Genomic DNA, 12460 nt, shown 5'->3' on the forward strand with positions numbered 1-12460 from the left:
TCTGGGAGATTCACGATTTGTCAGATAGTCCCCCATACCCCTGGAACAGTGGGTGAATCTCCCACATAGTAGTGAAGTGGGCAGGATTGGGAGTGCAATAACAGGAATAGCATATCTGTGTGGAGAGGTGGGGCCAATATATGCAATTCAATGAAATTTTGGCTCCAAACTTCTTTTTAGACTATTAATTTTTAGGATTATGATGCAACGGGGCTGGGCTTAATGACACAATCACCTGACCCCTCCACTCAGTGACTAGCTGCACTAGGTTAAAAATAAATCAGCATGTCTGTGTTAAACTGTTTGTCTGTGAATGCACTTTCTGCCACAGACTTGACCAACAGTAGGGTGGGTCGAAAAAAAAAAATTCTAGTTTGAAATTCCAGTATTGCAGAAAAGTTGTGGGTCCATAACAGTAACTCATGTGCAAAATTACAGCTCAATTGGATAATTTTTACTATCCCCAGCGGGCACTTGAATTTTTTTAAATTTGACACAAATTAGGATATTTTGGAACAAGGTGACAGCACGGTTTTGGGGCACATAGTTTGGCAATGAAGTTGCTTTTAGGGGAAAACTCTTCAGTTCAACTCAGTTGGATACAATCCTTTGGGGTAGACGTTTAAGACTCACATCAGTGGCCTCCCCACCAGTGCCAGGCATGATGGAGTCTGGAGCCCGACTGTATATGTAAATATAGTGTACCCTTCAGTCCCCACTGCACAGAAGCACTGTTGTAATAATCACACCCAACTTACTGTGATGCAGAGTGATTTTGCCCTATTCAGCAAGCCACTGGGTTCCAGTTTAACTTCCACAAAATACAGGAAGACCAAAATACCGGCTTGTATTCGAATGACAGAAATACATTTATTTCAGTATACTCTCCCTAAGGAGTCAAATACCATTATACAACAGTAGGTAATTAATTAACAGTACAATACAACTATACAAACATCACATTAAAATTCAGTCAGTAAAAGTACACGTAGGTCCCGGGGTAATTTATTTATCTGGAACACTGGATCTCCTTCGTATTTTCTATGAAGGGGGGAAGAGTTAACACATATTAATCATACATCAATCCCTGCAACCCATTAGCTACACAAGTAGTTCCAGAGTCCATTCACCCTAACTGTACACAGTTAATTATTTTAAACTATTGCATGCAAGTAGTTATTGGAGTTTGCGCAACACAGTTACGGTGCCCGGGTTTTAATTAATCTCACTAATGCTTAGACTTAGTATAGATGTAAACAATGGAGATTCTCCTTCCCTTCACGTTATAGTTCCTGTGTCCTGTCTCCTGTTGTGTACTAGGTATTATCTCAACTATAAATTTTGCTAAAAGTTTGTTAGGTAGTCTCTAACTCTGCGGATGAATGGTTAATCCCAGACGAGTTAACTGGATTGACACGGCTAGGCTGACTTTAATGCAATTTATCAAAGTTTATAGTCACTGAGATGGCTGTGAAGATTTCACTATTTCGGTCTAGCTCTATGCCACTTGGGAAATTTGTTGCTACCTGATCTCTATTTCCTTTTCTGAGAGAGGTGTTAGACAACTGCTCAGTCTATTATACTTATGCTTACTGGAGTTGGACTATTTAGAAATCACTGAAGATATTTGCAGTCATATCTAATAACAGGGCAAATACTGGCTGCACTAGTGTTTCTAACACTGTAAGGCTGTGCTGGGGCTGTAAAGTCTTGTAATTGTGTTTGTGGTATAGATACTGTAATTTGCAGCTGACAGACCTGCTCCGCGATTTCTATCTTCCAGCACCCAGGACAGCGCTCTCTGCTCCGTCACTCCCCTCTGGCTGCCACTCACAGTCCAAGGGGCAGAATCAGGGGAGGTCCCGGTGATGATGCTGTTTCCTGTCAGGTTCCGGATGGCTTCCCCTCTGCTCCAATACCAGGGCTCCCCATACAGTGATGGCAGCTGCAACAGGTAAGTCCTCTCACTTCAGGCTCTCACTGGTTCAGCTCCGGTAAGCGCAGGACACTCTCCGCTATCCGCTTACCTCAGAACCACACAGAGTACTCCCAGTTGCCCCTGCGGGTGCCTCTTATAACCTAGCGGTCGCGTGCAGGGCTCCTTCCTGCCGACCGCACGCGCCTCTCTCCCTATTGAGCCCCTTATCACAGATCAGAGGGAGCAGGTTTCCCCTCTATAGTGGCCATAATGACATGTCCCTGGTGCAAGCCTCCGTTGTGTTCTCAATACAGCCAGGGCAGGCTGCACCATACTTCCCTCCATGAGGGGGTCAGACAAGTGTCACTGGCAATTTTTTTATATAAAGTTCATATAATTCATTCAATCAGCATCTCCAGCTATTAATTTCAGTGTAAATACATGAATTTTACAAGCAAAGCAACATACTTATTTATTTTTCTATATGACTGGCAAACTTCTATGGTAAACCTTTGTATGTACATGAATTGGACAATAAAAATACTTTAGGGGTACAACACTGTTAGCTACACTAGAGAGGACACAGTATGTATGTTGCTCAGGGCCCCGCCCCTAACCAAACCCTGATCCCACCCCCTGCCTACTGCACTGCAGGGTTTTTTGCGCATGTGCAAATCATATAAATAGTTATACAGTGGGTTTGCGCTACAAAAAAGAGGGTCTGTGCTAATGATCTCAAGCCGCTAAAGTGTACGAGGTACCCTAACCTCGTGAAAGGAGTATTACAATATGAAAAGGTACTTCAGCACTAAGAGATCACTGGACTAAAAAAGATAGATATATGTATATACGTGTATGCATAAGTGGTATGAGGTGTGCCAAACTAGGATAGCTAAGATGAAAAATGAAAAGTCCTGGTGTGACCGACCTGCTGTAGGATTGGCGTTCTTAATGAAATTAGACAAAAATCAATATTCAGTGTGACTGGCTTGAACTGGTGGCAAAAACTTTTGTCAGTACGTTCTTATAATGTAGTATACACTAGTCTGAAATTGCTATTGTAATCTGTCCAAGCTGGACCAATCGTGAGCCCTCTGTACTGGTATGCTGATGATTCCACAATTCCTCTCCACCTCAAAATCACATAGAAACAGAACCGGAGCGTCAGGTACTGGAATACACTATTATGCAGTGCATAGGTAAGTGGTGTTGACTTACCCGATCTCTGTCGTCTGCCTGCTGGTTCACCAGGTATCTTGCTCCACAGGGTAAATAATGTGCGAGTGGTAAGATATGGAAGATGGTCCAATAATGTACTGATATGTCCAAGTAATGGGCTAAAAAATGATAATTTATTCCTGCTCACTAGCCAGTGATACAGGTATACACATATACAAAGCTGGGAAAAAAGGGGCTAATGGTAATGCACGGAAAACCAATGTCAGATTCCAACAGCAATATCTGCATCAATTTCAGACTAGTGTATACTACATTATAAGAACGTACTGCCAAAAGTTTTTGCCACCAGTTCAAGCCAGTCACATTGACTATTGATTTTTGTCTAATTTCATTAAGAACGCCCATCCTACAGCAGGTGGGTCACACCGTCTCTTTTCATTTTTCATCTTAGCTATCAACACTCTGACTCCTAGTTTGGCACACCTCATACCACTTATGCATACACGTATATACATATATCTATCTTTTTTAGTCCAGTGATCTCTTAGCGCTGAAGTACCTTTTCATATTGTAATAAATCATATAAATAGTTTTTACCATCGAATACTTTTGATGCGATGGTTAGTTTGCCATCGCATCGAAAGTTTCATTGGTGGAAGTCCAGCCAGCATTAGATGGCGGGCTTCCTATGTCTATCTCTACTCCCTACCTCCTAGAAAATTATATTTTATAAGTCAGAATACCAGAAAATAGTGCCAACATTTTTTAATATTTTTACCTTTTTTTTTGGGGGGGGGGGGGGGGGCAGATCCCCTCTTAAACATCTACCCTGAAGGTTTGTATCTAACTGAGTTCAACTGAAGCACTTTCACCTAAAAGCAACTTGATTGCCAAAATATGTGCCCAAAAACCATGCCTTCACTTGATTACAAAATATCCTAATTTGTGTTAAATTTTCAAAACTTCAAGCGCCCACTGGGGACAGTAAATATTATCCGACCGAGCAGCAATTTTGCACATGAGTTACTGTTATGGACCCACAACTTTTCCGTAATACTGGAATTTCAAACTAGAAATTTTGTTTTTTTTCGACCCATCCTAATTCCTAACCAACAGCTATAAGATGGTGTGCACCTTTAGCACTGTTATTATGACAGTGTGCCACTCTGCACAGCAGGGACATCCTTAAAAAATAAACCTCTTCCCCATTTACCTGATTACAATAATCTTGATTTGCAAAATAAAAAAGTCTTCATTGATGTGCAGAAATAAGGGGAAGCTGTGTACCTACTCCATACTTTACAGGGACTACCTTCACTTCACCCATTCCCTTCCTTTCCTGCTGTGTAAACTTCTGCTCCTCTGCAAACCATGTTACTATCAAAATCAATCTCAGTGGAAGAAATAAAAAAACTTTTACAGAGGAATAGACATTTCCTGGTTTCGGAATACATATTTGTTATTCAACATAATCAAATAGAAATAAATGACATAAAAATAGTAGTGATGTGCAGTTCTGTTTTCCTGAAAACTGAACACAGCCGAACTCTGGGGTTCTGCATAAAATCAAGTCCCAGATCGGGTCACTTTTGGGGTTTTGAGTAGAACTGACTCCCGGCTAATGTTTGCTGTAAATTTAGAACTCAGATTTTTGGATTTCATGTAAACACTTCCAAATTACATGAATTTAGCTGTTTTTATCAATTTAAAAAAAATCAAAAACCGAATCCAAACCAAAACACTTGAGGGTGGTTTTGCCAAAACCAAAACAAGGGGGCCGCGCGCATCTCTAACAAATAGTGAAGAAATTAAAATTAATTACTTTGATAAATAATAGTGCATTTGGGAATCAAAGACAAAAAGGACCTGGTTGATAATAATTATTATTAAAAACATTTTCAAATATAAATTCTATATTTTTATTTAAGACTGCAATTAGGTGCACCTTGGTGACCCCTAGTGGATGGTTTAATGCAATTGCATTGCCCTCATACCAAGAGACAGCACTCACTGTTCACTGAAGTAATATGATAAGAATCTTAATAAATTAACAGTCATTTGGAATGATAAAAAGTTTTTAAGAAAGGGGGAGAGTGTGAAAAATATACCGGGCATTGGATTAAAATCTTCTTTTACAAGTTTACTACTGTATATTAAAGTGAGTCACAGGAAATTGAACATGACTTACCCAAAACTTTTCCTTCTTTGGGCTTCCCAGAGAACCCCACCTAAAATAAATGCCAGTATAATTATTCCCAGTATAATAATACAACAAAGTAACATGCAAAAAACTGTTAAGTTATAAATAAAGATATAGTTCCCCAATCATCCTTCATCATCTACTGTACTTCCATGTGAACAGCTGACACACAAGTACATAACCATACATTAGTATCATAACTGAGATCACATTCTGAGATCATTGTAATCTCCCACATTACAATCCCTGTCTGATGCGTGCATCTGGGTGAATGTACCATACAACTGCATTTGAACATTTACTGTGCATGATCATCTGTCAACTTTTGTGCATGTATAAGGTAACTCTCTCATTGGATGGAACACTTTTATGGATATATTTGGTTGTGTCCCTGCTTAGACACTCAGATTAACACTAGCAAGGTAAATATTTTGCACATCCTAGTGATTTACATTCTAAAAACATCAGGCTTTCAGATACAAATATGCAGAGTATGCCCCCTGGGTTATCACTTGGCTATTGAAAAATGAGAGGCTCCCCAACACTGTGGGTAAGGACTAGCAGGATATGAAGGAATCTCCCACACCCTGGGCTCTAACACCGTAAACAATAAATTTATTCTACCCCTCAGTGATGACTATAAAGCCGGGTACACACTAGATAATATGTCATCAGATCCGGGTGATTGGATGACATTCCGTGAACATCGGCCAGTTCGTACCGGCTACCAGTGAAATTGTCCATCAGACCTGCATGCAGGTCCGATGGGCGATATCGTCAGGGGGGCCATGCTGCCGAATACAGCATGCCCCCTGCCATCGCTCTGTCACTTCCGGAATTGGCAAGTGTGTATGAATTTGCCGATGCCGTCACCCTCGCAGGGTCCCGCCGCCTACAATATTATGCTGAATACACATCGGCTAACCCAGCATAACATTAGATTACACTGGTTCTCCCTGCTGCCAGATGCTCCTTTTTTTCATCGTGGGCATGTTGCCATTTAATTTGGCTTCTCCTTCCATAATGTCACATGTTGGAGGGAAGTGGTAGTCATTTTAAAAGTTGTTTGCTTTGCTGATCCTTGTCACTAGTCACTTTTTCATAGAGAAACAAATAATTTTTTTTAGAAAAATAATATTGTCCTAGGCTATATTTCTCCATTCTCTATTCAGTCAAAATGTCGACTTGCTCAGGGTTAGGATAAAATAGTGAAAATAAGCCATGTCAACATTTTGACTGCCAACATGCACATAATGAACATGTCGACATTATGAAAATTTTTTGATATTGATATGTTACATGTTGACATTTGGGTGTCTAAATTCTGACTGTGGACAAATCATACCATACCCCTTTATCCTCACCTACAGCACTATTGCAATCTAGAAGAAACTGATTAATGATGTTCTCTACTTCAAGAAAAAAAATACTGTCCATGTATGGATACATTACAGAGCATCTTAGGCAATGGTACAGACCTCCACTACTGTTACTAATGATAGCCGCTGCATGCTCCAATCATTTTGAGCAAACTATAAGGGGTGCTCCATTTGAGTTTTGCCATCTCCTAGTGAAATCAAAGACACTGTATGCTACTAGTGCGGTTTTTACTATATACATTATCAAGACTATGGGGCATATTCAATATGGGGGGAGAAAATCAAAAATCCCGCACCTGCGAGGTTTTTCCTGCAGGTGTGGGATTTTTGCTATTCAATTAGGTGCGGTTTTTTTTGCATGCCGGGGGAGGTTTTTATTCTCACACCTCTAGAGCAAGTGTGATTTTTTTTCTAAAATCGTTAATTTTAGGAAAAATCAGCGGGACTTGCTCTGGCACCCCGCGGAACCCCCCTTGATGACTGATTAAGTAATTGGAAGTTTACAATTTGCTTAATTAGTCTATAATTACTTACCTTCTGCAACGCTGTCTTCTGCATCTTCTTCTGCATCCAGCATCAGAAGCCGGGTCTTCTGCAGCAGGGTGAGTATGTCAGTGTGTGTGAGTGTTTGTTAGTGTTTGTGAGTGTGTGCGTGTATGAGTGTTGTGTGTGTGTGGCCCCTGGTGTGTGTGGCCCCCCAGCGTCTATGTGTCCCCTCGGAATAGATCCTGGGAGAACTACATCTCCCAGCAGCCCTTGCCCTTCCCACCAGCCCCTGGAGCCTCCCCTGGGACTCCCAGAAGCCTACTCTCCAGTGAGAAGATAGAGGGGAGGCCACCGGGAGCCGCAGAGACCCAAGCAGGTAAGTGTAGAATATATAATTTTTTTTACGCGGAGCTGAAAACCTCGCAACCACTTTTTTTAAATTGGATACCACGCGGAGCTGAAAACCTCACAACCACTTTTTTAAAATTGGTTACCACGGGAATCGGGAGCGCATATACCCGTGGTAATTAAAATTTGGGCGCAAGGTTTTTTTCCTCGCTAAACCTCGCGCCCAATTGAATATGCCCCTATGTAAAAGTATGTTTTCTCTTCCTCACCTCCTGTTATTACACCTGGTGTTTCTGCCCCTGCTTTCCTGAATATATCATTCTTTAATGTTATAATCTCATATATACTATGTGACAGCATAGTTTTCCTTTGTTGAAAAGATGTAATAAGTAAAATGAATATAATACACAGATAATTTTCAGAATTTGTCATTTTACTGTAAACAACAAAATTAAATATTTATGTAAGGAAAGCATTACTGCATTTTTTTTTACCACCAATAACAAATTACATATTTATTTTATCTGTATTTTATATTTCAAAGTCTTAAGGTTTTAATTTTGTTTTTCAGTGTTCTTGTAGAGTTGTTTATTTTATTTATTTATTTATTTATTTTAAAAGATAGGGTGACATTTTTTCCTACAGTATGATTCAAATTCAAATGAATAGAAATTTAATGTACTACTCAGGTGTAATTTTACTAAGCGCTGTAAATAATCACTTCCACAGCTCTTTGCTGATAACTACAGTAATACACTAAACGGCAACATTAAAAAAAATATTCAGTGATTTACACCAGTGATTCAGCATTTAGTGATAGATGCTGAGGAGAATATTAGCTTTATACTAACCTGAGATGTACAATTCAGCTGCTGGTCAACATAAAGTACAGTTTAACTAGAAAAATCATAATTTGGAGTAGTGGCAAAGACTCTAGTCCTATTTTCCCCTGGTGCGGTGTATGTACACTAGGTGTATTTATCCCTCTTCCCATCTGCGCAATGTGGGACTGGGACAGTAGGAAGTTTGGGGAATCAATATTACACAGAAGAGTACCACTGTTCAGACGCCAACCTAGTAAGTTGGAGGCAGGAGGAGTACAGGCCTCAAGAATAACAAATAATGACAATCTTCTCTATGTGGCTGCAGAATTACTCATACCAGTTTTGTGAAAATCCGACCATTATTATGGTTTCTGAAATTTTGAAAGCCCATTCCCATCTTCCTCTGTTTTCTTCAGCTTACATTCACAGGCATTTGAAGCTAGAGATAAGCGGCCCTTAGATAAGAAAGAAGCTGATGCCACAAGTAGAACACTTTTCATTTTTAATAACTGTTTAGACTTCACGTATTTGTAATGTGGTGCTGGCAAAAACAACTTATTATTATTATCAGCATAGTTATTTTTTATAATAGATTTTAGTTCTTATTCGCCATGATGATAACACATTGCTGTGTTCTACTCAACTGACATGAACTGCAATTATTCTAGGTCAAATATTGCTCTAGGAATATACATTATGTTAACACTTTTACAGTAGTTGCTAAACACAATTTCTAATCTACATCTACTGACTGTTGTGTAGGAACCTTTTGATTAGTAGTGTACCTAAGCTAACCATATGTTTTGACAAGATGCCATCTGAATATGATGCTTGTATATTTTGGATGTCAGTTATAAATACAACAGCTAAAAATATAACACTTGTTATCAAATCTGATGCTGCTCTTCACACAAAACCATTTAAATGAAAGCAGTTGAATATTCTGTTACAACAGGAAAGAAATACAGTTTCAAGTTTTTTGGGTGTTTCCAAGTAGTCAAACAGACACAGGGCCTGATTCAGCAGGGATCGCAGTAACAAAGACGTACACAATCGGTCGATTAATTCGCATTGCGTATGCAGCGCAGTGTGCGTGCACGAACTAGCAATTGCGATGGAAACTGCATTTGCAGAGGTTACGCAGACCCAGTGCACATTGATTGACAGGAAGTGCCGATTGTGGATGGTTACGGGGAGGGGGGTTGGTCGGGCGAACACAGGCATGCCAGTGCCTTAGGACAGCATTGCAGGGGCGTGCATAAATTATCCACTGCAATATCATACGCAGCATGAGGGCTCATAGGGCCTGATTCAGACCCGCTTGCAAGCACTATGCGCTCACAAGCGGGTCGATGGTGGCCCAGTGCTCATGTGCACGACGGAGCCAGCTCCATCGTGCGCATGCGCGAGACCCGGATAGCGATGGGCAAACCATCGCTCCGGGTCTCGTACCAAAGGGGGCGTGCTGTCGATGTTGAGTGACAGCATGCCCTCTTTGGTGGGCAGGCCGGGGGCATGGCTTCCCAGATGGAGGCGTTCCCATGGGAACGCCTACCGTCTGGGGCCGGCCCCACTGACATCACAAGTGATGTCAGTGGGAGTGCTTTTGGCTCTGGTAGAGCCGAAAGCACTCTAGGGCTTGCGGCAACGAGACCCTACCACAAGGGTCTCGTCGCAAGCCCGATGGTCTTGACCATCGCGACCATCTTCCTGGCCACTCGCTATAGCTGTGGGTGGTCACCCAAAGCTATGCAAGCGGCCAGGAGGCTGCTCTGAAAAACAAGAGGGACGGCCCTGATTCAGAGCGAGCGCTCTGTCAGAGCGTCCGGCTCTGAATCAGGCCCATAGTGTGTGCAGAAGGTAGCAATTCCTGAGTGAGGTCTGACCTGCCTTAACTGTGCGTATGGGTCCGATGTTACCAATTATTTTATTATATTGCCAAGTATACGGATGTGTATTAGGGGAAGTGGGCATCCTTATGTTAGGCTGTGATTGCAATGCGATTGCAAACATTTGCATTTCACTGCTAATAATAGCAAATGCAGTGCATGCGTTCTAGCAAAATAGTGATCCTTGCTGAATCAGGCCCACAGTACACTGTATTTTTGCCAATTGCTTTCAGAGATCTGACAATGTCCTTAACTTAACAATGACAATACCCTTTCAAGTTTAATTGCCTTTTAATTGCCTTTTATATTTTGTTTGAAGGAGAGGCTGCTCTTATTCAGCAACTCCAGTATATAGAACCCTCTGCAACCCTCTCCTATTCCTTATGTAACCCACTTCTGTAGCACAGAATTAACATATCCACACAATTTCAAGAGTGAATCGACAGCTACCCCAGTACATGTTGACTGCCTTCACCCTTTGTAACCCTTGCCAACCCTCTCTATAACCAGGCCCGACCACAGGGGGGCACAAAGGGAACACCCCTCCCAAGCCTCGATGTTTAGAGGGGCCCTGAGGTACTCAGGCACAAAATGGTGTCCTGGCACCTAATAGTTATTTACCAACTAAATGATCCAGCTGCCTGTCCGGCACATTCCACAAGTAGGTAAAAAAAATGATTAAGCTGCCTCAACACCTCCCCCTTACCAGCGCTTGGTCTGGTCCGGTACTTTGAGCAATGGGCATATGGATAACGTCGCGATGCATGACTTCATCAACTATGATTCTGTCCCTGGCGCGGCTCTTCCTTGCCGCTGTGGCCCCCAGGAAAGTTAGAAGAGCAAGACTGCAGCTAGAAGAGCAAGACTGCAGCCAGGAGCGGCAACGACCAATGGTGAAAAGTCAGTTCAAGCATAAAGCTGCAGGCCTGCAAAACCACCCCCCCTTCTACAAACACCTTCCCTGGATGTCAGTCTCCCCCAGGAGCCAGAGTGACTGGCAACCCAGTAGCTTGAGCCTTCACCAACAGACTGTGGTGAGGTAAATTAGCTAACTCTTTACTTTCATTTTGCTGTTACTTCTTTTGCTGTTACTTCCAAATAAATACTATGTAAAAATTGGTATAAGCAGAGTGGTTGTTAATGTGTTAATTGGTATAAGCAGAGTGGGTGTTGTGTCTGTATATACTGCGGGTAAAATAAGTATTGAACACATCAACATTTTCCTCAGTAAATATATTTGTAATGGGGCTATTGTAATGAAATTTTCCAGGAAATGTCAGCAACAACCCATGCAATCCACACATGCAAAGAACTCAAACCGTAGATGTCCATAAATTAAGTTATGTGTAATAATGTTAAAAGACACAGGGAAAAAGTATTGAACACGCTTACTGAAATTTATTTAATACTTCGTACAAAAGCCTTTGTTGGTAATGACAGCTTCAAGATGCCTCCTGTATGGAGAAACTAGTCGCATGCATTGCTCAGGTGTGATTGTGGCCCATTCTTCCAAACAAACAGTCTTCAAATCTTAAAGGTTCCATGGGCCTCTTCTATGAACTCTGGGCCTGATTCAGACCCTCTCTAGTGAGTGCGCACTCGAGCCCCGGAGCGAGCGAGAAATCACTCGCTCCGGGGCTCGCAACGAAACAGGACGGCTGTCGATTTTTATCAACAGCTCGCCCCGTTTTGTAGGCGGGGAGGGGGGGTGGTTGGCCAAATGGAGGCATTCTCGAAGGAACACCTGCCATTTTAGGGCGGCCCTACTGACATCACATGTGATGTCAGTAGTGAGCTTCCGGCACTATTAGAGCAGGAAGCTCACTGGGGCTTGCGGCAGAGGAGACCCTACCACAAGGGTCTTGTCGTAAGCCCGATGGTTGCGATGGTCGTGATCATCACGACCATCACCTGGCCACTCGCAAAAGCTGTGCGTGACTTAGCGAGCGGCCAGGAGGCCGTTTTTAGCAAGCGGCTCTGAATCAGGGACTCTGATCTTTAGTTCTTACCATAGATTTTCAATTGGATTGGAAGTCAGGTGATTGGCTGGGCCATTGTAGCAGGTTTATTTTCTTTCTCTGAAACCAATTGAGAGTGTCCTTGGCTGTGTGTTTGGGATCATTGTCTTGCTTAAGTGTCCAACCTTGTTTCATCTTCAGCATCCTGGTAGATGGCAGCAGATTTTTATCAAGAATGTTTTGGTACATTTTTCCATTCATCCTTCCTTCAGTCATATG

General features: G+C 41.9%; 1 protein-coding gene across 1 annotated transcript in view; it reads right to left on the minus strand.

Moving 5' to 3' along the window:
- Window positions 1–12460, minus strand: part of TINAG (tubulointerstitial nephritis antigen) — a 170239-nt gene that overhangs the window by 13398 nt on the left and 144381 nt on the right. The window contains exon 10 of the mRNA XM_088479747.1: window positions 5286–5325. Within this exon, the coding sequence (XP_088335873.1) occupies window positions 5286–5325 (40 nt within the window). The remainder of the gene's footprint in view (window positions 1–5285; window positions 5326–12460) is intronic.

This window comes from Taudactylus pleione, unplaced genomic scaffold (genome assembly GCF_031769625.1).
Source record: "Taudactylus pleione unplaced genomic scaffold, aTauple2 ptg000244l, whole genome shotgun sequence".
Classification (NCBI taxonomy): domain Eukaryota; kingdom Metazoa; phylum Chordata; class Amphibia; order Anura; family Myobatrachidae; genus Taudactylus; species Taudactylus pleione.